We start from the raw sequence: 27,684 nt of genomic DNA, 5'->3' as shown, positions 1-27,684 counted from the left end.
TGAGCCTTCATTGATCAATTTCATGTCGGCTCCTCTAAACCTCAACCAAAGGTATACCAAATTAAAATAAAACTCAATGAAAAATTGAAAAAAAAAATTAAGGAAAACACAACAATGAATCAAATGTTTGAGATAGTAAATAATCGGGGCTGCCTGGGTGGCTCAGTCGGTTAAGCGTCTGCCTTCGGCTCAAGTCATGATCCTAGGGTCCCGGGATTGAGTCTTACCTCGGGCTCCCTGCTCAGTGGGGAGCCTGCTTCTCCCTCTCCCTCTGCAGTTCCCCCTGCTTGTGCAGGCTCTCTCCCTATCAAATAAATAACAAAATCCTTAAAAAAAACAGGATAGGAAATAATCATCATACAGAGGGTGTGTCCCATCAAAAGAAACAGAAGGTCTCTTGCTGTGAGCTAAAGATACAGAAACATCGTCTTGTCTAACACTTTTCAACTCTGTCTCGAGGATAAGGCTCCCTATACAACTGTGTATGTGAGAAGGGAACGCTACCATTATCCAAATCGCCCAGCTATCAATGCTCAGCATTGTCACAGTAGGCCCTGCACAGGGCAGCTCCTGCCACCACCCTGGCTGGAGCCTGAAGCACAGAAAGACTGTTGCACGCGGGGGCCCTGGTGTTCTTGAAGTCCCATGCATGCTCCTCTAAGGGGGCAGGGGCCTTCCCACTGATCGCCTAGCCTTCAGGGTCATTAACAAAAAATTGCCCCGTATATTTGCAGGTTAGTTGCATTTTGAAATCTGCAAGGTGAACCTGCCCTCGGAATGACTCCGTGTGCGTGTGCGCGCATGGGCTCAGTTCCGGACTCAAACAGCACTTCCTTGTCCATCGGCAACACACAATCAAACGTAAGAGCACCCAGAAGTTGGTAAAATAGATTTTATTTGTTCATACAAAGAAATAGTATGAATTACCAGAATTTCTTTTTTCCTAGAAACCTCTTTCTCTGTGTAAAATTACTTTGTGTTATACATAGGACAAAATACTTGTTTTAATTTTTTTGTACATATTGGCTATTCTAACATCCAGGTTATAGAAGACCCATGGCTAGAATTTGCACCGTATTTCAGATTACTGGGCTGAATGAACTCAGTCATAAATTAAGGTTACAAAAGTGGGAAAAAAAAAAATCTAACCACACCTTTCGGTTTAATTGACCATCCTTCTGGAGAAACTGAAAAAGAAAAACGACACGGACGTCTGTGTCAGCGTTTGAGATACACGCTAAGTTATTTCTCGTCTACTGGAACCTTCCATTTTCCTTTCTTATGTAAATATCCTGGCAGGATCTGAAGCCGTTTCTCCAAAGGCCTAAAATGTATCTGTCACTCAAAATGACTTCCGAACAGAATCCCATGAAAGAGACGACGTCTCTTCCTCTGTCATCCAAGTATTTATTATGAAGTCACTATCCCTCAACACCTTTCCAGGTTACCACCTCCTAAGTTACCAGACTACAGCACAAACATCTCAAAGCAAGCATGGGGTAGACAGGGACCATAAAAACCTCCAACCTCTTTATTATTAATCTTTTCAACAAGCAAATGAAACAGGGAGGAATAAAGTACCCCCTCCCCCCCAGTGAATTATCAGAACTTTTCCTGTAAACTGGAAAAAACCCAAAGCGTGCATAGGAACAAAGTGCCAAAATGGGAACTGGTGTTTGTCTTCTAGCAGCTAAGAACTTGAGTTGGCGGCCTTGGAAGTTGCTAGAACAGGAAGAAACTCAAGGCCGAATTGTACACGTTGCTTAATTTCTGCAGGAGGAAGACACGAGGGCCCGGGCTCTGTAACTATCACGTGACAGGGTGTAACCGGGGGGCAGATCCCACGTCTGGGCGGGTCAGGAACTGTAAGCCATCAGACCCCTACGAAGGGACGCACGGGAAGTTTCCATTTATTTATCTTCTATAGGAAAACGTGCTCTAGTCCGTCCTTGCTAATTATCAACATCTGTTTGGATTCGAGAATTTGACCCAGAATAGAATCTTGACTCGCTTCAGCGTTCATGACTCAGTGACCCTCCTTCTATCTGGAGATTTCCTGTTTCAGTTGCAAGGCAGGGGATAAACAACTTAATCAAAACTGTCCAGCTTGGAAAGACGACAGGGACTCGAAGGGGAAGGAAAAACGCGTGCGTGCTTCCCTACGGCCTCGTCGCATACCCTTCCCCGCACTTTTTCGGCAATTCTACATCATGGGCCATATCAGGGCACGAAAGCAGCCAGAAGGTGGTCAGGGCAGGGTTCCCTGGAGGTCGTGGATCCTGGCTTTTACTTTAAGTGATGCTACATTGTAACTGAAAAGAGGCATTCTCCGTTTTATTACAAATGAGCTCTCTGACCGGAAAAATGCACGACCCGTTAGCTCCCTTACGCAGATGACTCCACGCCCAAGCAGCAACAAAGGAGAACCACGCTAGGATCATGCCATTCCCCTAAATCCAGGTTCTGTACTACACGTGGGCTCAAACTTGCGGGCGAATACAAACCAATTACCAAGAAGACATCGCTCAAGGACCAGTGACATCGTGATCAGTTTCGAAAGACGAATTATTTCTCTTTTCGTACAAGTTCTCTTGCACTACTGGGCAAGTTATCCCATCCAAGGTACAAAAATGGCTTCATAAATATTCACACCCCAACCATGTGGACAATGTGTGTCTTCCCACATAAACCTGGGTGCAATTATTACTCAAATGAAAATCCTTGTCTTTGTAAATATCACACCCCCACCATTTGGACAATGTCTCTTCCCTGCAAGCCCTGGTGCAACTAGAACTCAAATGCAAATTCTTGTCTTCGTAAATATCACAGCCCCACCACTTGGACAATGTGTGTCTTCCCACATAAGCCTTAATGCAATTATTACTCAAATGAAAATTCTTATCTTTGTAAATATCACACCCCAACCACTTGGACAATGTGTCTCTTCCCACCTAAGCCTTGGTGCAACTATAACTCAAAATTCTTTTACGGGAGAACCATTCTGGTTTAGAAAACAGGATAAAGTGAACATGTTCATTCTGTGATTTTGCTATATGGTGACCTCGACTGCCACAAGCTGGCTGTCAAAAATCATCTCCAACTGCTCTCTCAACGGAGAGGGACTGGGACAGCATGCTGCATCAAGGTCACATGCTGGTGACCCTTCTGCTGGGACCTAGCTCAAACAACTGTCAGGCTTGGGGGTTACCAGGGAACAACTTTCTTTCCCCAGCCCGTCTGTGCAAGAGCCACTCTTGGTGCTCGCGGTCTGGCTGTTTGGCTACAGACCGTGTTGTCAATCTGTGATGAGCTAGGAATTCCAAGGAGGCAAGTTCCAGACATCAAGAGGGGGGCCAGGGACTCGCTGCTTCTGCCAAGGCCGCCTGTCCTTCTGGTGCTGTTTGTCTTTTGTCCCCACTGGGGTGGTCCGTCTGCTACTGGGATGTGCCCCACGTGGGCTGGCTCGGCACCCAGCAGCACCTTAGGGGGATCTGATGGCGTGGAATGCACCTGACCCCTCTGGGTCTTGACACTCGGTACCCGTGGGTTTGTGCCGATGGTTCTGCTAGCCTAGGGGATTCTTTGGTGTGTCAGAGCAGAACTGTCTGCCTGGAGGACCGAACACGGGGCACTTGTGCAAACGAGAGGTTGTCTTTAGTTCTAACGCAGCACCCCAGCATCTCACGCACGTGACCTGGGAAAGAGGGGCTGTAACATCTGCAAACGCTTCAAGCTGCTTCACGAACCAGGGACGGGGGCAGAAGAGGACGCAGGACCATCTTTCAAAATCATACGAAGTAAAGAGACCCTGGGACGCAGACCCCAGAGCGGAGACGCGCGTCCCTGCAAAGGTAGTGACTCCCCCATGAAAGGAGCAGACCTGGGGGGAAAAGCCTAGCGCTGCGGTCTGGCATCTACAATCTTGGACATGTCGACACCCGGGCAGGAGGCTGCTACGTGAGACGTGACCTTGAGGGAGCCGCCCAGCAGGGGCAGCTGGGCTGCTCCGAGGAGGTACGGGGGCAGGGACGGACACACGGAAGCTGGACGACAAGGCCCAAGACACAGGGAGATGGCAAGTGAATTCAGACAGCGATTGAAGGCTGCGGTACCCGTAACAACAAAAATCTCAAGTTGTGCTTTTCTTCTTTTTAAATAGAATGGGTGGGGGTCGGGACACACGGAAGCACCATCCATGGTGAGGAAAAGAAAAGAGGAAACACTTTGGAATGTTAACAGATTACGAAGCTAACTCTCTCAAGAGTGTGGCCAGGCAGCTTAGTGAGTTACTTGCTGATGAATTAAAAATAAATTATTATAAAATAGATTTCTGTACATTTTACATACATATACGCTCTCTCGATACATAAACCAAGGGGCAAGTCACACGGCCCCGGGGTCCCGTCAATCCCAGCCGAAGTCCCGGCCGGTCATCTGGTAGAACTTCAGGTTGAACGGCCGGTAGAACTCGCGCAGCTTACGCACCACGTCGCGGTCGATCTCGGGGTGGGTCCTGCCCTTGGTCTTGCCCAGGCAGTGGGGCTTGCTGCTGCCCTCGGCCTTCTTGAGGCAGGGGAAGCCCTTGGTCTTGTTGAAGTAGAAGTGCTTGTCGGTGATGACCCTCTTGAGGCCCAGGAAGTCCTGCACGCGGCCCAGCTCGCCGGCCGGGTCGCGGATGAGCCGCTCGCCGCTCACGAAGAGCATCTGGCCGATGGGGAAGTGGCGCAGCCAGTGCTCCAGGTGCTTGGCGTAGATGCCGATCTGGATGGCGCTCCACGACGTGTCGATGAGGCCCGTCGTGCGGTTCCTGAACGTCAGGCTCTCGAAGGTGGGGATGTCGGGCCGCTTGGACAGCGTCTGCGTGTAGTCCGAGATGGCGCGCGTCACCGGGTCCCGCACCACCACGATGAGCTTGGTGTCCTTGGACATGGCCGAGATGCGCGCGGGCGCTTCGCGGGTGACGAAGTAGCTGGGCGTCTTCTCCATGGTGATCTGCCCCTCCAGGGTCCTCGGCATCAGGTCCCTGAGAAGAGCAAGCACAGCAAACTCGGCTCAGTAGGGGGCACCTCTCTGGCTCCCCCTAATGACGGGGAACGGTGCTAGAAACGTGAAAGCGCGTAAAAAGCATTTCAGAGCTGAAAGGTGCGTTAATGTCCCGTCGGAAGCTTGGAGGCCAGATACTCTGCGTGAAACAGGAATTTCTCTAAATCCTCTCGTGGGTGCCACCTCTCCCTTATTTTTCCCGGGTATCCAGCATTTAGACCCCCCCCCAAATACCCGATGGCAGAACACAAAGGCACTTGACCTCTGGATTTGTGTCATTCCTCAACAGCAGCACCCGGGGCTCCCCGAGATTTTGCTTGCTGTCCAGGAGTCCTCGCTAGCCTGCCACCAAGCCCGGGCCCGCGTGCACTGGGAACGGCAAGGAAAACATCCCCCCTGTCCCCCCGACCCGGCCACACGGCACCGGCCTCAGCACAGCGACCTCTGACAAACTGCCTTTACCACGAAAAGCACTCCCAAAGGCCACCAAAACCAGGTGAAATCACACGGAAGCATAAACTGATACAAACGCGCCAAGAAGAAATCCCCAAGACCCAATTCTAGAAGCTTCCAAAAATACTTTAGATTCCATTAAAAAACAAACAAAAAGACTATGATCTCTACCACTGCATTCAGTCAAGCCAACGTAGGGAGACAACACTGTTAGGACCAACAGGAGATGCGGGCCACGTTCCCCGTGCCAGAAAGCCGTTTTGTGGCGGCAGTGAGCACGGACAGCAATACACAAACAGATGGTGGATGGTGGTGTCTTATTTGCTCTCTGAACCTGAGCCCTCTGCCACGCGAAATGGGAAGAGCGTCTGCTACTTCATTCAGTGGCTATGCGGTTTGTAAAGCCAGAGCCGTTTAGCTAACAGCTAAGGGATGCGGCCTCAGACATAGGACCGCCTGGGTTCAAATCCCAGGTCTGCTGCATACAAGCTGTGTTACCTTGAGTACTTTTCTTAACTTCTCTGGCCTTCTCTTCCTCATCTGTAAAAACGAAAGGGATAGTACCTCCATCGTGGAAGTGTAATGAGGAGTAAAGCAATCAATGATCACGCTACGCCCGCAACACACCTGACACACGGTCTGTAACTGACATTTACTAACTACGCTAGTCCGATGACTGTTATCGGCATTACGGCGTTCGATCGCAGTTTATGGCACCTGGTAGGACAAAGTGGGGCACCTGTGTGTGCATGAAAAGGAAAGGAGTTGGGTTAACGAGCTGGGGACTAAGTTTCCGTTACGGACTCACAAATCTTCCATTAGCTACGGGACAGCGATTTCCGAATGCTTCCTATGTGGGCCCGGGAATTTGAAAGAAGACAATTTCCACATCGTTTCTGACCAAAATATTTACCTCTTGGTAAGACATCCTCAACTTCCAGCTTCAAGCCACCCCTAATCTACTGGGACCACAACTCCTCTCCTGAGCACGTTTATGGAAATGATGATACGATGTTCCATCGCTCGAGCCAGAAAGGGGCCACACGCTGGGAGAGCTCCCTCTTCACAGCAAGTGACCGAAAGAACGGTTTTTCCCTTAAGGAAGACGGCCTCGCAGCGCCAGAGCCATCCCTGGCTTACGCTAAAGCTGGATTGACCCACTTTGCCCATTAACCACTTAGGTGAATGGAGCAGTCTCATTGGGCTAATGTGAGCCAGGATTAAACAGAGTTCCTGGCTCTCAACCGATTTTGCATTTCACCCAGAAGCAGGGCCACTCTGCTAAAGTCCCAAGGGTTTTTTTTTTTTTCCTGCGTTAAGCCATCTGCCACCACAGTCTCCAGGAGACGAATATTCAGAATCAAAGTGCTACCATCACGACTAAAAGAAATCCAACCCCCAAGTTCTCCGTGGCCCCTGCAAGGGGGTAAGGTGAGGGGTCTGTCCTTACAGAGTCTGACCCAGCATGGGCTTTGAGGTCAGGCTGCTAGGTTCGACTCTTAGCATCCCCATTGATTGACTGATTGTGCTGGCCTCTAGGGGCTCTTCACAGCGGGCACTGGGCTCAGGGAGAGCCAACGGCTCCCCAGCACACCCCCGTGGGTCCACTCGGTGGGGAACACGGCCTGGAAACTGTGTGGAGAGCCCCTGGCACCGAACCTTCTGGTTCCCTTTTACCCCCTTCGGCTGCTCTTGCTTCCCCAGCCCCCAGGGTCCTGGAGCAAAGCCTTTCCCGTTCTCTTCCTGGGCCCCTTTACCAGCGCGGTCTCCTGCCCCAATACCGAAAACCTCTCTGGGCACAAGGGGTCCCGAGAAGAAAGGATCAGGACATGGCCAAGGGCAAGAGCCCTCCTGCGGGCCCTGCATGCCCCTCCCGGCAGCCCCAGCGGCCCACCCAGCCCCAGGCGGGCTTCCCCAGCCCCAGGCTGCGGCTTCATTGAGCCGCTCTTTGGGAAAGCCAGTTTCTCAAACTAAATCTCACAGCTAATCATTATACAGCGCTTGGGAGCTGGCAGAGAAACTTCCACGTGCATTATCTGATTTGATCCTCACCACGAGCCTTTGAGGCAGGTCTTGCAACCCCCCAACGGACCAATGAAGAAACAGGCCGAAGGGGAGAGGGCGGCTGGCTCGGGCACAGGTCCCCGGCCTGCAGGTGGACGGCTGGGACGGACAGTCAGTCCCCTTGAGGCCTCCTCTTCCTCTCGTCGCGGCCGCCTCCCTCAACCTCCCGTTTCTGCTTAAGATGAGAAGAGGTCACAGAGCTAGACACCTGCCCTCTCTTTAAATAGAGACCTGTATTTTTTTCTCTCTCTTATAGATTAGGATCTTAATAATAGGTATTTCAGTGCAGAATCAGAAGACTGAGAGCATCGTTGTTCAAATATGAGTCAGATTTCAAAACAATACACCTCTTAGGTTCACATTCTCCGGCAGTTAGCTGCATTAAATGGGGCATGTGAGCGCTGGCGGGAAGAGCGCTTCCCCTCCAGTGGCTCCGGGCCCCGGACCCTCCTTCCCTCTTCGCCAGGTGGGCAGGAAGGGTAGGATACCTCTTCAACACCTAGCCCATGTCACCATCGGGTGCTTGCGACACCAATGGGGCTGGAGAGGCAAGTCTGAAGAAGACATAGACTTATACCCATGAGAACTGCCCTTAGGACAAGCCTCTGAGGACCTGACCAGACAGGATCCCCCACGACAGAAAGCAGAAAGGACCCCACTTCTTTAGTGACACTGAAACGGGTAAGACAGGCGTGTCACCCCATTAAAACCTGAGACCCGGGTGGGTCTGGAGGGGTATCACAGGCTTTCAGCCTGTCGGCGGATATTCACAAGGAAGCCGTGTGCCACCTTCTGGGGCGGCTGGTTTCATCCTGGTGGCATATTAGGCTCACCTAGAATGTTCTGCACTCCACGCCTGGGCCCTATCGCAGACCCCTGGAATCAGGCCCTCGGTGCATGGGGCCCCCACGCGGCAATCGTTTAGATGGTTTCCATGTGCAGCCAGGATCGGAAATCATTACTCAGTGGAACCCATCAGGCACCTGTCACTTACTCTACTGATAACCGTGTGTATCTCAGCGGGAAGACACTGTGTGGGTAGAGAGAGGGCCCCGTGGTCAAAAAACATTTTTTTCCCCCACAAAACAATACTGTCAACCAAACGAAGTTTTTCCGAGGATCCAAGACTTATTTGTGTCAAAGGCTTAGAGTGAAGGCTCCAGCTCCTCCTCCCTCCGCTGAAAGCAGACCAGGTCCCAGAGCAAGTGAGGGTTCCCCCTGACAGCTTACACGCTGCAGAGAACACAGCCATCACAACACAGAAAATACGGTCCGGTTTAATGCAGAGAGAAGGAAAGGATGTTTGCTGCCCTAAACACGTGTGTGCACACAGAAATACACACACACACACACACAGAGTTAGTTAGCAAACACGAATCAGGCTGCCCGTGGAACAAAATGAGGCGAACTGAAGGAACCGGAAGAAAAGAGGCCAGATCAGCATCAGCAAGTCAGAGAGCATCAACGTAAAGAGAAGACAGGAAAACAAACAGGTGAAGAACAGCACAGCTCACTGGATGATCTGACTGCCGCTTGTGCCAAAGTCCGTGGCTCCAAATGAACTAGAGTTCTCTTCTTGTCTCAAAAAAAAAAAAAAAACAAAAACAAAAACAAAAACAAAAACAGCAAAAAACAACAACAACAAAAAACCAACAACGACAACAAAAACAACAAAACCAAAAAACCCATGAAACCAAGATGGATTCATGTCAGAAATACCGCTGGGCTCTTTCTGGCCCGTCTCATCCTGAGGCAGGGCGGGTAAGGAGAGCGATGGGCCAGAATCAGCTTTGAGGATCTAGAATCTCCAGCGCCAGGACCACAGCTAACCTCTCTGCCTGCGCCTTCGCCAGCCCCTGGAGGAGGGGAGCCCACCACCTGCCGCGTCACCTTCCCCCTGGGGCTTGGCGGTCTCGGGGCTTTGGAGAAGCACAAAGTTCACAAATGAACATCCCCAGGTCCCGGCCTGGCTGTCCTGTGTCCCTGCTAAAAGCCAACCATGAAAAACAAATCTCCAGGCCTCAACGAGCAGGAAATGGGGCTGAGCCAGTTAAGTCCTTTTTAAAAAGCCCGAGAAGTCTGATGTTCTCCAGCAGCCAACGTGACCCTCATTCGCCTGCCCTGCTTCTTTCTCTCCTCGGCGGACACCCCTGCTCCCGTGGACCCGCCACTGAACTTGTTTGAACTGGCAAATGGCACAACAATAAAAAGGCAGATTACTGGAATGGGTGTAACCTCCGTAGAGCCCAGCAGATGCCGGTGAATGCATTTGAGAAAGGAGACAAAGCTGCGAGCCGCAGTGTGCTGGGGAGATCCGAGAAAACCAGAAAACCGGGGAGAGCCCAGAACATTCGGCCTGCCCCTTTCGCCTTCCCCACCGGGAGGAAGACGATGACGTCCTTGCTTGGTTGCAGAAATACCCCACGTTTCCTGCACTCCAACAAAGATATTTTTTTCCTTCTTTTTAAAAAATTTTTTAACTTGCATATGATAAATCATCACCTTTGGTGTCCGCTCTGTGCATTCTGACATATGCCCAGTGTCGGGTAACCGTCCCCACTCCCAAATCTGTCCTCGAGAGGCCCTTTGCCAACAATGACCTTGGGGCCAGCTAAATCCACAGGACAAGCCCTCTTACAAAAGGCCACAGGATGCCCAAAACCTTGTTCTGATGCTGGTTTCAGGAAAACACTGAAGTCAGAAAATGGTCAACAGGGACTCAGCTATTTGGACATCAGAGATATATTGTCACTTTAAAAAAAAAAAAAAATTGTTTCCATGAAGGTCTCTGTTACGGTTTTGGCTTGTGGCCCCCCCAGCCATACCCCCGACTTTCTGGGCCTCAGCCTGTGGTCTAGAAAGTTAGTGGAGCCGAGGAGGCAGCCGTGCTCTGCTCGTTGGGATAAACTCCTCCGATGACCAACCGTTCCGGGGGCCACAGGCCAGGGATCTGACTTTAGCTTTCCCTCAAGGAAGCCTGAGCCCAGCCTCTGAGAATTCAATACACAAAAGCAAAACAAACAGAGCAATCTTTACAAACAGAAGCATCGAGAATTCTAGAAAGGGTATGTCCCCTACGCCAAAAAAATAAAAATAAAAAATAAAATACAGCCACTCTGGAAAACAGTGTGCAGGTCCCTAAAAAAGTTAAAAATTGAGCTACCCTATGACCCAGCCATTGCACTACTGGGTGTTTACCCCAAAGATACAGACGTAGTGAAGAGAAGGGTCATATGCACCCCAATGTTCATAGCAGCATTGTCCACAATAGCCAAATCGTGGAAGGAACCGAGATGCCCTTCAACAGATGACTGGATTAAGAAGTTGTGGTCCATATATACAATGGAATATTACTCAGCTATCAGAAAGAACGAGTTCTCAACATTTGCTGCAACATGGACGGCACTGGAGGAGATAATGCTAAGTGAAATAAGTCAAGCAGAGAAAGACAATTATCATATGATTTCTCTCATCTATGGAACATAAGACCTAGGAAGATCGGTAGGGGAAGAAAGGGATAAAGAAAGGGGGGTAGGGGCGCCTGGGTGGCACAGCGGTTGAGCGTCTGCCTTCGGCTCAGGGCGTGATCCCGGCGTTGTGGGATCGAGCCCCACATCGGGCTCCTCCGCTATGGGCCTGCTTCTTCCTCTCCCACTCCCCCTGCTTGTGTTCTCTCTCTCGCTGGCTGTCTCTATCTCTGTCTAATAAATAAATAAAATCTTTAAAAAAAAAAAAAGAAGGGGGGTAATCAGAAGGGGGAATGAAGCATGAGAGACTACGGACTATGAGAAACAAACTGAGGGCCTCAGAGGGGAGGGGGTGGGGGAATGGGATAGACTGGTGATGGGTAGTAAGGAGGGCACGTATTGCATGGTGCACTGGGTGTTATACGCAACTAATGAATCATCGAACTTTACATCGGAAACCGGGGATGTACTGTATGGTGACTAACATAATAAAAAAACATTAAAATTTAAAAAAATAATAAAATAAAATAAAAATAAACCACCTCCTTCCTAATACGTGCACAGTCCCACATCTGTCTAGGAAACAAGGACATCGCCTTCACAAGGTAAAAGCAAGTCGAATGCCACCTGATAAACCCACAAGCACCAGCTAAACTCAGAGACACTGGGATCGCAGAGATCAGGGGAGAGGAGAGAGGAACAGATGGGGAGCAAGGAAGGTTTTCGGCGCAGTGAAAATTGTCTGCGTGACACCATCATGTTGGCCACGTGGCATTATTGGTTTGTCCAAGCCCATGGAAGGCACGCACCGAGAGGGGACCAGCAGACCTTGACCTGGCCAGGCGGGTTCATCAGTCGTAGCAAATGTCCCTCTTTGGTGGGCAATGTGGACAGCAGGGTACACTTGCACTCGGGGGGACAGGGTGTCTGTGGGCAATCTCAGCACCTTCCCCTCAGTTTCGCCATGAAATCTAAAACTGGTCTCGGAGTGAGGGAGCCAGACCGGCGAGGGCGGCTGGAGGCTCAGCCCAAGGTGAGTGCCTCAGTCTCCCCATCACAGGGAGGCCAACTTGAAGGGGCAGCAGGAAGGGCAGCAGGGGTGGGGTGGGGGGAGCATGCTTCCAAGCTTCCAGACAGTTCTGGAAGTGAAAGTCGCTGGCAGGTTGTGGGGAGGGGGTGCCCGAGGTGTCAGGGGGCACTTGGTACCCCAGGCCAAAGTGGTATTAAAGCATTTTCAAGAGAAAACCCAGGGGCAAGAGAAAGAGCAGGCCGCAGGGTCGTCACGGCCCTAATCACAGGCGTCTGTGTGGTAACAAGGGTGGGGCGAAGCTTCTCTTACCTTCTCCAAAGGCCTGTCTACCAGCCCTAAATATCGGGGCACCCCAAAAATCTCCCCGGTGTCTTTCTACCTTGTGACCCTATAAATCACAGTGCATCTCTGGGGTCAAACCCACAGGAGCTGCAGCCGACCCCTCCCCTTTCCTCCCCTACAGAGAGACCAGGCACACGGGGACAAGGAAGGAGCTTCTGGAAACCCTGACTGTGGACGACGCTGGAGAAGGCCAAGTAACTCAAACCGTGTGGGTTGTCACTCTGGAAAGTTGCTTCTTTAAAGCCGCTGGCTTCCCCGGGGGAGGCAGGAGGAGGGGTGGGAGCAAGATGTGTATCAGCTCGGGGGCCCCTCCTTATCTGGAACCTTCTTCCTCTCCTAGGAAGGCTCAAAGCCCACCCGTTCAGAGCTCCCCTTCAAAGAGCCGCATCTCCATAAATAATTATCTCCATTTGGGGGAGAGGTTTGCATATCAAAGAACTCCTTGGGGAGGGTTTAAAAATAATTTAAAATGAAATTGTAAATAGTCTGCTGTTCTCAGTGTCTCTCCTCTCCGAAGCTGGACCGGTGGGGGCTGCCGGAAGTGATGTCATTATTCATTATAAAGTTTACTGGCCCTTTTCCCCTTCCTTTTATTATTATTCTTTTTAAGGTAATGGGTAGGAAAGAAGAAAACCTAACAAAGGCTGATGACTCGCCCAGACCCCCTCCTCTTCCAACCCTCGCCTCTCCTCTCTCCACCCCCAGCCCCCAACCCCCACTGCAAGGATTTGGCCTCTATTGTCCTAGAATTTCAATACTGCTCAGAAAATGAAAAGCCCCTGAATGCCATAAGGGGGTGGGGCGCAAAAGAGAATCTCGCTCCTCTGGGTCAACTCAAGATGCCTTTATTTTGGCAGAATCCTCTGTTATGGACCCTGCTTCACAAAGGCCCGAGTTCCTGTTCCTGGAAGGGGCTGAAGGGGGGGGGTGTGGGGGGAGGAGGGAGGGTTTCAATTAAAAGCTAATAGCCTTTTGTGATGAGCTCTCTGGGGCCTTGCCCGGGTTTATTGGACCTCACTGTGGGCTGGGACCAATCCTGAGAAATCCGAGTCATCTGTGTCCCATTTCCCGGAAACAAACAAACAAACAATTTCTGATCGTTGGAAAGAAAGAAAAAGAGGGTCTTCTGGGAAGCAGAGTTTTTAGCAAGTAAATTCAGCCCTGTCTTGGGGCGGAGCAGAGGACCCAGAAAGGAGGAGAGCGGGACACCCGAATCCAAAAGCACGAAACCCGGGGTTTGGTCTCCGATCAGCAGCTGGCCTCCGCTGCTTTTCCCTGGGGCAGGAACCCAGGAAACCAGCGCCAGCCTGGGGCAGTGGTGCTCACTCACTCCTGTAAATGCTCTCCCAGCTCCCTGCCTCACCCAGGAAAAGCCGCCTTCCCGGTGCCCTTGGTAACTTGAGGCCAAAGTTTGTAAACAGGACCCCACCCAGGAGCTTCTGAAGCCCTCCCACTGCCTGCGGGTGGACCGAGATCCAAGGAAAATCAGTACCCCCTACGGGGAAGCTGGGAGAGAACCCACAGGGCCAGGGGAGGGGGCTTTCTGGTGCTCGGTGAAAGCCCAGAGGACAGGCGCACCTGACACTCTGGGTCTGGTCCCCACCCTGCCCCTGACAGGAGCCCGAGGCCTTGCACTGGCACTCAAAGCTTTGGGCTCGGTGTCCCTGTATATGCAAGTGAATGAGCTGGTTTAAAAGGATGTTCTTTGGCTTAACATTCTAAAAGGTGACCCTTACGCTATCCAGCTCTCCCGCACCACCCCTATTCCACCTCCTCCTTCAGCCAGCAGGGGTGAAGCAGGACCTCTGCGAACAGCTTGATGATTCGTAATATGCAGAAACTGCGCACCTCAGGGGCGCCATATAGACCAAGCCCTAGGGCGGAATTCAGACAGAGGCCAATGTTAAACACGCCCTAAGTCTATGTACCCACTTGTTACATAGCCTGGTAAGAGTAGAAAGAAAAATAGGGTTCAAGGGCAGGCTGTGTGGTCTTAGGCAAGTTGCCCAACATCTCTGAGCTGTCTTCTCTCATCTGTAAAATGGAAATATTTGTCCTGCCTCCTTTACAAAAAAAAAAAAAAAACAAAAAAAAACAACACAATTCAAATGTAGTTTGCAGGTGAGTAACCCCTTAAAAGCAGCAAAACCCTACCCAAGGGTTAAGGTGGAATGAACCTCACCCATATCTCTTCCTATTATCTCCTTCAGCAAATCGCCCTAGATACTAGGGGTATTTCTAGGGAAATACTGCTAAAGAAACAGAAACACCAAACTGGTTCTCAAATTCAAAAGCTTATGTAAAAAAGCAAGTATTTGAGGGGCGCCTGGCAGGCTCCGTGGGTGGAGCACGTGACTCTTGATCTCGGGGTTGTGAGATGAAGCCCCACGTTGGATGTAGAGATGACTTAAAAATAAAATCTTTGGGGGGGGGGGCGCCTGGGTGGTGCAGTCGTTAAGCGTCTGCCTTCGGCTCAGGGCATGATCCCAGCGTTCTGGGATCAAGCCCCACGTCAGGCTCCTCCGCTGGGAGCCTGCTTCTTCCTCTCCTACTCCTCCTGCTTGTGTTCCCTCTCTCGCTGGCTGTCTCTGTCAAATAAATAAATAAAATCAAAAAAATAAAATAAAATAAAATAAAATCTTTGGAACATTACATCAAAAACTAAGGATATACTGTATGGTGACTAACAACATAATAAAAAATTATTATTAAAAATAAATAAATAAAATCTTTAAACAAACAAACGAACAAGTATCTATCTGAAGGAGTCTTGGCTTCCTAATTCTTCACTTCTGCTACGAAGGATCTCATATTTGGACCTTCCTTCTTAGTCCCCTGGTAGGACGTGGGAGACAGGAAAACTGAGGGCTCCTTCTTGGGTTGACTTCCCCGAATGAATGCTATGATCCAAGCCAAAGAAGGATGGGAAACGAGGCGGACTTTAATAGGAACACAACCGAGGTGGGAGGGTTCCTTCTCTCTCTTTTTTAGAGAGGTTTACAAGGAGCAGCGAAAGAGCCACAGTCTAGGGGCGGGGGTCCGTCTGAGGCCGATGTAAAGAAACCACCCAACTGGCTGAAACCAGATCTACGTGGTCAAGACCTGATGTCATCAGCTGTAGAGCGGCCAGTAGGGTTTGGGACCAGAGAAATCCCAGTAACTCTTGACTTGACGGAAGTCCAAGACGAGGGCTCCATCCCGTTCTCTGCTTCCCCTCCACTCAACAAACAGAACCCCGTTTTATGGTGATCAACTGCAAACAGTCTAAAGTAAATGAGGTCTATAAAAATCCGGAGACGTAAGTTTAAGTGAAGCTACACGAAAGGGAAATGAGTACAAATAAACTTCCCTTATCACAGGCTTTAAATAGCTCAAGAACCTTTTAGAGAAGAAAAGGAGGAGTTTCCCCCCAGAGACAACATCCAAGGGGGTCTCTGCACTTAGAGAAACTGCTGACAAAGGAAAAAAATGCTGATTCTTAACTTACACTTCTTAGCATCACCAGTACTTACTTCTTCCTGGTTGGTTTGACCCAGGGCTTAAGGCTCATAGAAAGGGGTCTCAAGGACGTCAGTGGCACGGCATTGCCAAGGGAAACGCCAAGGACGCCCACCCAAGTCCCCTGACCCCACCCGTTTGGGGATTCTCAGCTCAGGAAGTAATGGAAGTTCACGAGTCCAGCAGGAGAAAAGTCCAACCTCCTCAAATTCTCAGCCATTCGTTGTCATGGTCAACCTTTTTTGTGTGTGTGCGTTTCATGGCCAAAGACAGGAGAGACGGAATGTGCTGGAGGTTGAAGCTACGTCCCCATAAGCGTGTCCCATCATGATTTTTTACCTTCCATGAGAACTTTCTGGCAGACCATCCGGCCTGACTGGTGAGTCTTAAAACTTCCCGTGATGCCGTACTTTAGACAAAGCGTTCTCTCCGCCGACCCTGCGAGGCCCACAAGGGAACCAAACGTGGGCAAGCAGATCAAATAACGAAACGGCTGGTGACAGCCCTGCTAGGAATCACCAGGGAGATGAGCCTTTCAGCCTGCGTTAGCCTGAGCGGAAAACTAACCCCGTGACTATTTCTAAGCCTCATGGCGATTTCTAAGAACAAAACCTTTGGTGGACTCTTACTGCCCTCCGTGTTTTGTTTGTGCCTGTTTGGGCCGTGGGTGTTCGAGATTTTTATCTTCAAAAGAAAACACAGGACCAACAGCAAAACACGGGGCATAGGAAGCACTTGAGAGTAATGTGCCCCATGAACACCTTCGTGAATGAATGGGAGGAAATGAGCCAGCAAGGCCGGACGCCAAATGACTGTGGAGGCCACAGAGCAAATATGCAAAGACAACTGGGAGTAACGTGGACTAACACATTAGCACCGTACGGGCCAGATTCGAAGATGGTGGTGATCTCCGTATCCCGACGCCCCAGGTTAATTCTAGAGCAACACAGATGTATTATCCCACGCACGACATTAAGTGACACAATTATACGAAGAGGCCATAGACACGAGGAAGGTCTTGAACTTGAATGCCCAGAGATAGGCGAGATACTGATCGTGGATGATCAAGGAATCCGTGATACGGTGGGGATGTAGCATTTGTGGGGAGGATTCTTGCCCTCCAGGGGTGGACTGTGTATTTGGAGAGAAATTTACCAATGCACAGGACGTGTAATGACAGATATTTGGCTCAAAGTGAGAAATGGGGAAAAGAAGCACCCAGAAGGTGTGTCCTTTGGGACAACTGAAGCTTCCTTGAGCAAATCCCATGGGTAGGTGGAAGTGAAGAAGTCAAAAAGAAAAGATAGCTAAGTTTAGGAACCTAAGACAGAGATCGGGTCATTTCGCCTGGACTGAAGTTTTTTTTTTTTTTTTTTTTTTTTGAGGAATAGTGAAAAATCAGGTTAGAAAGACTAGAAAATGGGCTGGCTGCCCCTTATCCACACTACCCAGCCCTCCACCCAGTGCGTCCCCAGACAGCCTTCCAAACGCCAAAGCCAGCAACCTTCACAGCCTCTCAGGATGGGAAGCATGACGTCCTAACTCCCTGGCAGGGCATGGGCCCCTCCCCGAGTGTACCCCATGTTCCCCGCACCTTCCTTTCTCACCCCTCCCCCAACTCCGCGTCACCCCAGCTGTGGGCAGGCACCTGCACTTCCTCAAACGGGTCATGAACTTTCTTGCTGCCACCTCCCCCCATGGACTTCCCTCCTTCTAGAATATTCTTCCCAGTCCTCCTCCTAAAAAAAATTTCTACGACACGCACCCCTTCCCCATTGTGGGTTAGCCATCCTTGCTCCCTTCTCGTGACCACCACCCTCCCAACACGCTCCTGCAAATCCACGCGTGTGCACACACGCACAGAGAGTGCACGACCTTTACCCAGCTGCTGTTACAGGGCTCGAGGGGGCTGAGAACTGGACTGCGCCTTGTTTTCACGGTGGCAACACCAAGTGGCTGTTGGATGAACGAAGGGTAAGTGGGTAAGTAAATAAATGCTAGACAGACGTTGGATTTGACCTGAGGCAATGAAAAGCCACGTCAAGTGTAGGAGGCAAGTGGCACGAAGATATATTAGGAGCGTGGCGGACCGTGCTTCCAACAGCACAGATTATGCAGATTCCGGCTCTGTGAGCCTCCTGAAGACTGACAGAAGAAAACGTAAAGAAATTCAGAATGAGGGGCGCCTGGGTAGCGCAGTCGTTAAGCGTCTGCCTTCGGCTCAGGGCGTGATCCCGGCGTTATGGGATCGAGCCCCACATCAGGCTCCTCCGCTATGAGCCTGCTTCTTCCTCTCCCACTCCCCCTGCTTGTGTTCCCTCTCTCACTGGCTGTCTCTCTGTCACATAAATAAATAAAATCTTTAAAAATAAAAAAAAAAAGATTCAGAATGAGCAAAAAACAAGACTACCAGGTGTCTCCGAGGGGAAACAGCATCGCGTAGAGTGCTTCCTTCCGGTTAGCTGACTGTAGGCTTTTAAGGCCCTTGAAATGTTTTGCAACTCTGTGAATCATACCGCGATGCCATACAGTTCTCGAATGCTTTCTGGAGGAGGCCCTGTGCGTTTCCCTCTCCACTTCCCACCACTTGGGAAAAAAGTGAGTTTCCCACCCTCTTTGAAAATTCATATCAACATTTCCTTATTCCAAGTGAACTTAGGTTCTTTTGACCTCTCCTCTGAACCAAAGGTTAATGCCTGCCTGGTTCTCTCATTAATACTGAGCGAAACAGGGGCGCCTAGGTGGTTCAGTTGGTTAAGTGTGTGACTCTTGGTTTGGGCTCAGGTCATGATCTCAGGGTCATGGGATCGAGCCCTGCGTCTGGCTCCAATGCTCAGCATGGAGTCTGCTTGGGATTCTCTCTCCCTCTCCCTCTGCCCCTCCCCTTCACCTCCCCACCTCTCTCTCTCTAAAATAATGAAATAAAATATTAAAAAGAAATAATAAGTGAGGGGCGCCTGGGTGGCTCAGTCAGTTAATGCGTCTGCCTTCAGCTCAGGTTATGATCCCAGGGTCCTGGGATCGAGCCCCGCATTGGGCTGCTGGCTCAGCGGGGAGCCTGCTTCTCCCTCTACCTCTCCCCCTGCCTGTACTCTCTCTGCCAAACAAATAAATAAATTAAATAAAAAATTGAGTGAAATAAAATCCTTACCATGATCATTAAGAAACTATAAACCTTAATATTGTATCTAGAAGGGAGTTGTGGTTTTACCTTTTGTTTTTAGAAAATTATCCTTCACCAAAAAGGCTGCATTGACCGTGTGGTGTTGGAAAGATGCTCGTGTGTTTGCTGGAAAGACACTCTTTGCGCCACTGGTGTTCTCTTTATGCCAACCCCCCTCCCAAATCTCAGTACCAAGAACAGTCACGCCTTCATTCAGCCGACAGCTTGATCTTATGACATGTGTCTTCTAGGTCTTTCTGTGAAGGCGGCCAGGAAGCTAAGGATCCAGCCACGTGGGAGACGTTTCTTAGGCCCGGGCCTGCTCCCTCTGTGGCCCGCCCCTGCTTCTCTCGCCTCCTCGCCGTGTGTCACAAGGGTCTGTGGTTGCGGCCCCCTCGGGCATTTCCCAAAAGGGAGATAGAGAATGAATGAGATTCTGTGCATCTGAATGGGAAGGGGGCGGTGGGAAGGAAGATCACAGAGCAGATCTTGCAAAGACATTTGGAAGGAAGGAAAAGCGAAAGGCTGGGAAGAGGACAGGGGGAGAAAGGTGTGGCCGCCAGGGTTACCTTCACTATTCAGGCAAAGGGGGGGGGGTTGAGGGCATGGCACGCGTGTGCTGGGAGTTCACCCACCCATGTGGCTGTAGCTTCCCACAGAGTATTTGGGGTGGGACTGAGCAGGAAAACATAGGTGCCCCTCCCAGAAGCATCATAAACCAATGAGGATTTAGGTTTTTGTGTATGTAAAAAATAAAAATAAATAAAAACTGGGGAGAAGGTGAGTATCACCCCGGGTTCTGGCTAGAATTCTGTTCCAGAAAGGCCCATTCTAGGCAGATGGGTCAGCCTGGGGCCGGTGGGAGGCCTCTTTGGGAGGCAAGCCAGAGGCAGGGGGGCCGGGCGCAGGCTGCCTCTCTCTGAAACGCTCCCTGGCGTTCTCCGTTCACGGACAAAACCAAATAAAGGCCTTTAAGCTGCTACTTTTCCAAATGAATCCACTTCCACATCCCAGGGGCTGGGAACACACAGCACTAAGCCCATGAGCAAACACCACCTAAAGGAGAAAACAAGAGATGGGCTCAGTGCTGCCCCATTAGCTAACGGCTGGGAAATTAATCTGGGAAATTAATCGAGCTCAAACCCCACCCAAGACCGTCTTCCTGGGCTGGCGAAAGGTTCCCTGATTAACTTGCCGGCAGGCAGGCTCCTTTACCACGGAACCCACTGAGAAACGGAATCATTTGACTGTCGGAAGACGCCCGACGCCCCATGCTGGTGTCCCACCTGTCCTGAGAGGTCTCCACGGATCTGGAATTCCGAGAGATTTGTTTAGGACACAAATAGGCTACCTGATCGAGGAAGGACTCCCTTTCCTGGGACCCTCACCCAGCTCTCATTCAGAACAGAAGTATCCTAAGAGGAATGGTGAGGACCCCGGCTCACTGCCAAACACGGCTCCACGGAGAAGCTGAGAGAAGGGATGAGGCCTGTGGGCAGCAAATACACACCCGTCACAGGGACATAGACCCTGGGGCTCAGCTTTGGGGCTTCACAGACCCGAGGCCCATGCACGGGCCCAGGTTAAGAGCATGACAGCTGACACAGCCCAACAGCAATGTGCCAGCCACCGGACCGCGGCTTTACCATCAGAACCTGACCGGAGGTCAGTGCAGCGCCCAGCGGACACGCATTCTTCACCCACGTGATAATCGGTCAGCATCACACTTAGGCCCCATGAGCTTCCCTCACCCCCTAAGGTTTTGCCTACAAATGGGACACCGCGCCATATCTTAGAGCATCAACAGGACGAACTGGCTTCATAATGGGTCTACACAGGGCCTTGGAAAGCCACAAAGAGACCCTGATCGCTGCCATACCCAAATTTCGTGCAACAGAAAAATAACTCTGTCTCTGGTACAGAAGAAACGGCCTTCCTTTCCACCAGAAGACGGTTTGCTCTCGTCGTTGACCATTAGGAGGTCCATTCTGAGACCTGCCCAGAAGTTCACTCAGGAGAAGGGCCTGGACATCCCCAATTTTGGTGGCCCTCCCTACCATCCTTCTCAGGGGGCGTGGCCTCCGTCTTTGTAATGGGCAGGGCGAGGCAGGGGGCAGTTACATGGGGTTGCCCCCAAATCAAACACCGGGTAATGGCAAAGCAGGGACTCGGACTTCAGAATATTCGGCTCCGAATCTCATGTCCATCCCCCCAGTTCTCGACACTTCTAAGAACCTTCCAGATCAAAAGGCTCAAATACAGCGACCATCCCACCAGACCCACCTAACTCATCTCATGTCACCTTCCCCCTTCCTAAGGAAGTTCCCACCTTCCCTCCCATTCTGATAATAAGAAATAAGAGTTGTGGTTTTTGGTTTTTTTTTTTAAGATTTATGATTTATTTGAGAGAGCAAGAGCTTCACTGAACACACGGTGGGGAAGGGCAGAGATGGGGAAAGAAACCCAAGCAAACTCCGTGCGGAGCATGTAGCCCGACTCGGGGCTCGATCTCACAACCCTGAGATCATGACCTGCGCTGAAACTGAGAGACACTTAACCAGCTGTGCCACCCAGGAGTCCCAAAATCGTTGATTTCAAGTTAATTTTTTGAATTATAAGGGGTATAAGTTATAATGAAATAAACATACACTAAAAATAGGTGTGTGTATCTCTGTGTGTGTGTGTGTGTGTGAGAGAGAGAGAGAGAGAGAGAGAGAGAGAGAGAGAGAAGAGGGAGATTAATCTAGAAATTGGGAACTAAACCTCTTACTGGCTCCCTGCACTCCTGCCTTATGCTTCTGAGCTCATTTCTCACTCAACCCTTCTGAAACAAATGATCACACACATGAAAATAATCAGATTAGCCTCCCCCAAGCAAGGCCCTAATTCCTCGGTCACTGTTCCCATTGCGCACTTGAACCCTTCCTCTTCCAGCGGTGTCCGTGCTCTGCAGGAGGAAAGCGCTCGCCCCAAATGCTAGGACCGATACTCCACACGACAGCACTGCTCCAGGCTTTGCACCCTAAAGGCTGGACACCCCAGGCTGGACGGAAGGAAAGAATGAGAATTTTTCTCGGTGTGCTTGACAGGTGTCCTAGACAGACAAGCTGGCCCGACGTCATCTTCTCCGCTCTCCCTCTTCCCTTTCCATAAACCAGGGGTGAAAAGGAAAAAGCGAGCTGGCTCTAAATGTCCAGAGAGCCAGAAAGTCACAGCTCAACCCACGTTTGGAAGTGGGGAAGAGATTCCTGAAGCTACGCCAGGCTGAATGAGCCTCGCAAGTCCAGAAACAAACAGGCTGATAAATGAGTACTGCGAAGCCACAGAGTTGAGCCCCAAGAATCAATTCAAGAGGCTGCCTCTTCTTCTAGCTCATTAACTATCTGAGATTATCATATGGGGAAGTAGCCTCTCAGCTGGAAATTAAATTAGCCTGGCTATCAACCAGGAATGCAGAGTGAAAAGGACCTGATGAGCAACGCTGGGGAAAAAAACCCCACCACCAAATGCTCACCCCCAGGCACCACCCTTCCTCCGGTCCTCCAAGCTGGCCCCCTTCCTTGCCATTTCCCTCCTGAACCGTAACAAAAACCACCAACAGCAAAAGGCGCAAGATTTTCTCACTCTGGTTCGCAGATAAAGGCGCAGTGAACCCGGATGGCTCCTGATAAAATTACAGAAGAGGCAGCTTGAGATGAAATGATCAGAAATTTGGCATTCAGAAAAAAACAAAAACACAAAACAGAAAAGATGGTTTGGGATTAGAGAGGAAGAAAGGAAAGGGGGCCGGGGGTGCGGAGAGTGTTAAGGGGGCGCAGGGGGATATAAACCCATAGGTACGCCCTGCCACCCCTGCGCGAGCTGTCCGTGCAGAGGCACAAGCTCCAGTAAGAAGGGCGACAGGCCCTAATTGCACATTCAGAACAGGTGTGTGCCTGCAAAGCCACCTCTTAATTACGGGGTACGGCATTTTGGCACGGGCAGCCCAGCCCTGCTCAGCTTCTAAGAATGCGGGAGCCAAGCGTCCAAGGGGCCGTTCTGTTGTAGGTCCGAAGAGCTGAGCAGTGGAATTTCTAATTACATGGCTTTAGGCTTTACCCTAATGACAGGCTCCATCCAGACAAGAGAAAAGCAACCGGCTTAGAGGACGTGGGTCCCGAACACATCCTGAGAGGATCTCAAGCACTTGCCTCCACCCCCCCACCCCGGGTGGCATCTTTTCTGATCACCGGCAAAAGCGATTCCCGTTTAACGCTACTCAGGGGCATCTTGTAAATCCCACTTCCAAGCTGAAATACTTGAGAGAGAGACAGTGCAGAATTCGCCGTGCTAGTTGAGCCCTGAAGTCAGGATGTGAAGGCTTACTCACCAAAGACCTGGGTCCCCCCGATGCGGTCCTACTTTGCTTACGTTTGTCCTCTGCACATCCTTCCCTGCATCCATCACACCTTTTCAGGTAGACCTCCTTGCCTTTTCATATTTATTCCTTTTGCCAAGCAGTCCCCCTTCCCCATGGGGTCTGCACGTGAACTCCTATTCACCCGTCAAAACCTTACTAGGGTGTCCCCTGCTCTTGGAAGCCTTCCTTCCCAGTGGCGATCCTCCCCCACCCAGAACAGGTCTTCCTCTGCAGTGTTTTTCTGCCTTAACCACCCCTCTCTTTTTGCCTGTGTCAAGGTCTCCTGAGCCATCTCAACCCCTGCCTTCTCCCTCAACGCTCTCCGGCCAGTCTCCACTAAGTGGTCAGGGTTTTTCTAAAAAGTAGGTCAGATCCGGCCGCTCCCGTTCACAGAGCCCCCACTGGCATCCTTTCATGCTAAGAATACATTAAGAACATAAAGAGCTTCTTCTCTGTCCTCTCCCCCCACTGCCTTTGATCTCTTCACTGTGGTCACAATGCTTTCTCTGGGGGTACACGCCCACCCCCTGGACCCTCGGAGATCCCTTCTCTGCATTCAGGCTTCTACTCCACATCACCTCGGGGGGAAAAAGACCTAAGATCGCTCCTTCCTCCCGGCTAGCCCTCGCGAACCCTCTGACGCTCTGTTCTGTTTGATTTCTCTTCATGGCTCTTATCTGCAGGGACATTCTTTTTTTATTAATTTCTTTGCTTTTCATTTATCAGGCATCTCCCTAGCAGAATAGAAACCACAGGAGGACAGGATCAGGTATTGTGGATACAATAACGGGCACTAAATATCTTCGAAATGAATGGCTCTTTGCAGCCCCAGAGTCTGGCATGGAAGAGACGCTCCGTGATTAATAAAACCGACACGACCCTAAGGAACCGAAAAGCAACACCAGTGGGCGTTCCCAGACAGGGACACCAGGAGCTAAGTGAAATCGTCCCCAATTCTCCGTCCCTGTTGCTGGTGTCCAGTGGACACCATCCTCAGGGGCGTCCGGAACACCAGCTTCCTCCGGATGGTCCCCTCAATACAGTCCACCGAGTACAGAGAAGCCACGGAGTTCACAGCCGACTGGAACCAGCACCGAAACCACAACAGGATGTAACTGACAAGCAGCTGGGAACTTCTTCATGGTGGGAGCGGGGCCCACGTTCCGGACCTAAGCCCACCGCTGAACCCCAACAGTGCGATCGCGCGGGGAGCCCCTTTCCCTGCAGCGGGGCCTCTGCTGTGTGCACACCCTGTGCTCCCAGACCGCGGACGGTCCGTGTACCACATCTGGACGCTGAGCAACCACAGATGACAGACACCTGTAGGTGACGTGCCCATCCCCTCCCCGCCCCCACCACTGACATCCCTGAAAGACACCATCTGGGGAAGATGAGGTGGCTCCTTTGATCAAAGACCTCAAAATGAACAAAAGCCTGAGTCCTCGGGAAGCTGGCACGCGTGCTCCCTGGCCAATGCAGAGCACATAAAAGCCGCGGGCTGTTCGGTGCTGGGGTTTCCAGCTGGGCCGGGAGGAAAACACAAGGCTAAGAATAACCACGCATGAGGGAACCAGGGGAGACGGGAGGAACAGAAAGGCCTGGTGCCCAGGGCCCGTCCCACTCAAGTGGGCAGCCCCCTAACCAGGAGCCCCTGTTCTCCTGAGCCCCCCAAGGGAAACGCAATCCTAAGCCACACCTGATGGATAACTACAGGCACTTTCTTTTTTAAAATTTTATTTATTTATTTGACAGAGAGCGAGTGCACAAGCAGGGGGGAGTACAGAGGGAGAAGCAGACTCCCCACTGAGCACGGAGCCTGACTTGCGACTGGATCCCAGGACCCTGAGATCATGACCTGAGCTGAAGGCAGATGCTTACCCCACTGAGCCCCCCAGGCGCCCCTGTAACTGCAGTCACTTTTAAACGCTGACATGGACAGCTCCCAAACTTAGCTGAGCTCCTCCACAGTGGGTGATGGGATGGGACTCCGTCACTTTGGGAGTGCCGGCAACCAGGAGCCAGAAAAATTTCTCTCCACCTGCTCAGGAATCGGAGACAGGAGGATGCAGGTTTGCCCTAGGCCACCCCAGGAGGGGTGTTCCCTCCTCCCCCTGGCTTCCTCTGCTTGTTCACTGGCCCCTCCCAAGGAATGAGGGGTCCTCCCCCAGTAGAACTGGTTAGGACACCAGCCCTAAGCCCGCAAGCCTGCAGCCATCCGTTTTCCCACGGCATCGGGCTGGAAGAGCTGGCATTTGGAGCCTGGTTGGGAGTTGGGCAAGAATGGCCCTCTTTGCCCCCAAAACTTCAGACCACAGAGCGAAGGCCCTTTGGGACAGTCCTCCAAATTGGTACCCAGAGAGGCAACAGGGAGGAGTGGGCTCTGTAGGAAGGAAGGATGGGCGTCTCGCCCCGTCTCATGAGCGCTGGGGGGAGCAGATGCTTTTTCTCAAAACTGCGACAGCCACACGCAAATTTCCTCGCGAAGCTCAGCGCTGTTCATATTGGGACACCAGCAATACGTTTTCTTGCTTTCTCCTCCTTGAAATAGCAAATGATTTCGTTTTCCTCAAAAATACAGGAAAAGAGTTCAAATGCAACACTAACATGAAATCTGTCAACTTCTTGAGTAAGGGAGGCTCAGCTGGCTCCCCCAGAATCCCTCTGGCCAGTAAGATAAAGGCTCTGGCCCCAACGTAACATTCAACTTCTGAGCCCGCCTCCTCTCCCAATCCAGGACACCTCCTCTGGTCCACCCAATCCCCAACGCTTTGCCACTCCTCTCTCTGGGCCTTTCCCACAGCGCTGCTCTGCCCTGAAGGCTTTTAATCTGCCTTCTGAGATGATGGGTCAGCAAACTCCTATGCATGCTTCAAAGCCCAGCTCAATGGCGGCCTCTCTTTGGGCCCCCTTCTCTCTGCTCACCAAGACTGTGAGCACCTTAAGGCCCTGACAACGGCTTAACCTCTTATTTTCCCCAACGCTTTTAGACGGCTCGACCCATTTCCAGGGTTCAACATCTGTCTGGTGCATAAAATCTAATCACGCATGGATGAGCGGCCGACGCCACATCCCAGCAGCCCTGCCATCGAGATGCCCTGGCCGTGACTTGCCAATGAGTCTGCCTTTACTGCCTGATTTTCAGAAGGCCCCACACAACGAGAAGATGGGTATTAAATAGCTCGTTAAAAGATACGTAACCTTATAGGAAGGAAAGCGAGATAAGCATGAAAAGCTGGTCAGGTACATGCAACAGGGGACCCCACTCTGGTGTGAAACCGCCTCCCTCCAGACCATATGAAAAGCCCCTTGCCAAGCGTCTCCCCTGTCAGCAAGAGCTCAGGGCAGAGGTGAGGGGCCGTCCAAACAGGTGTTAGAATTTCACCCAACACAAGGAGCCAATGGTAAGTGTATCAGAAGATAATAAGATCGTTCTGGCAAGTTTAGAGTGCTTGGAGGAGAAATCCAGACACCTTTGTAACTTAAGTTTTGTACAAACAGGTAAATTAATCCCTCCCTCTCGCTGTAAAAAGGTTCCACTCGCCTCCTTTCCCAGTGACTCCTAATCTGAAAGTTTCCTTCGTTTCCGGTGCTCTGTGTCTAAAGAACACTTCTAAGTGTTCCCCCTTGGCCCCAGACAACAAAAGGGAAAATGCACATTAAAAAAAAAAAAAAAAAAAAAGCGATTGGTTTCTTTTGCAGCTCAGGGCTGCCAACGTTGATCCGAGACAGTGAACGCTGTATTTCCCGGAGACCTGTGTGGCGCGAGCGATCGTTTCGGTGTGATAATAAACACACACAGACCACGGGGGCTACACAGCGCCAGGCCGGCTGGAGGAACGCCTCACCCTTTCTCCAGCACCATCAAGTACCACCCAGACGGAGCGCTTACCTTTGAAAGCAGGCAGGAGCTCCTTGGAGGAACGGCTGAACCAGCAATTAGGCCGCTGGGGGAACACCAGCCAGGGGAGGCCTTCTAACGAAGCCGGCAGCAAGACCCGACTTGAAATCCTCAGGAGCAAGTCGGCTTCCCCTGGCCTCAGCCTCGGCGCCTTTCTGCCCAGGGTGTTCGATTTACCGTGAGCCCCCTCTCCTCTTTCTTTACTTTTTCTGCACGATCACCCCGGTAGCACAGGGGTGCCCACACATTACCTTTGAGATAACTTCACAGGTGGGAGAAGTAGCTGGTCTGTCTACCTCGCCATGAGAAGGAACAGCTTATTGGTTC

At 51.1% G+C, this 27,684-nt stretch overlaps 1 protein-coding gene across 1 annotated transcript in view; it reads right to left on the bottom strand.

The window, feature by feature from the left end:
* Positions 1-877: 877 nt before the first annotated feature.
* LOC123779753 (heparan sulfate glucosamine 3-O-sulfotransferase 3B1) overlaps positions 878-27,684 on the bottom strand; it is a 40,183-nt gene continuing 13,376 nt past the window's right edge. The window contains exon 2 of the mRNA XM_045778248.2: positions 878-5,023. Coding sequence (XP_045634204.2) covers positions 4,405-5,023 — 619 coding nt within the window. The 3' untranslated portion in view covers positions 878-4,404. The remainder of the gene's footprint in view (positions 5,024-27,684) is intronic.

This window comes from Ursus americanus, chromosome 14 (genome assembly GCF_024610735.1).
Source record: "Ursus americanus isolate L20-20 chromosome 14, mUrsAme1.1.p, whole genome shotgun sequence".
Lineage (NCBI taxonomy): Eukaryota > Metazoa > Chordata > Mammalia > Carnivora > Ursidae > Ursus > Ursus americanus.
Note: the sequence above shows the minus strand (reverse complement) of the source record. Positions and strands in the feature narration are given on the sequence as shown.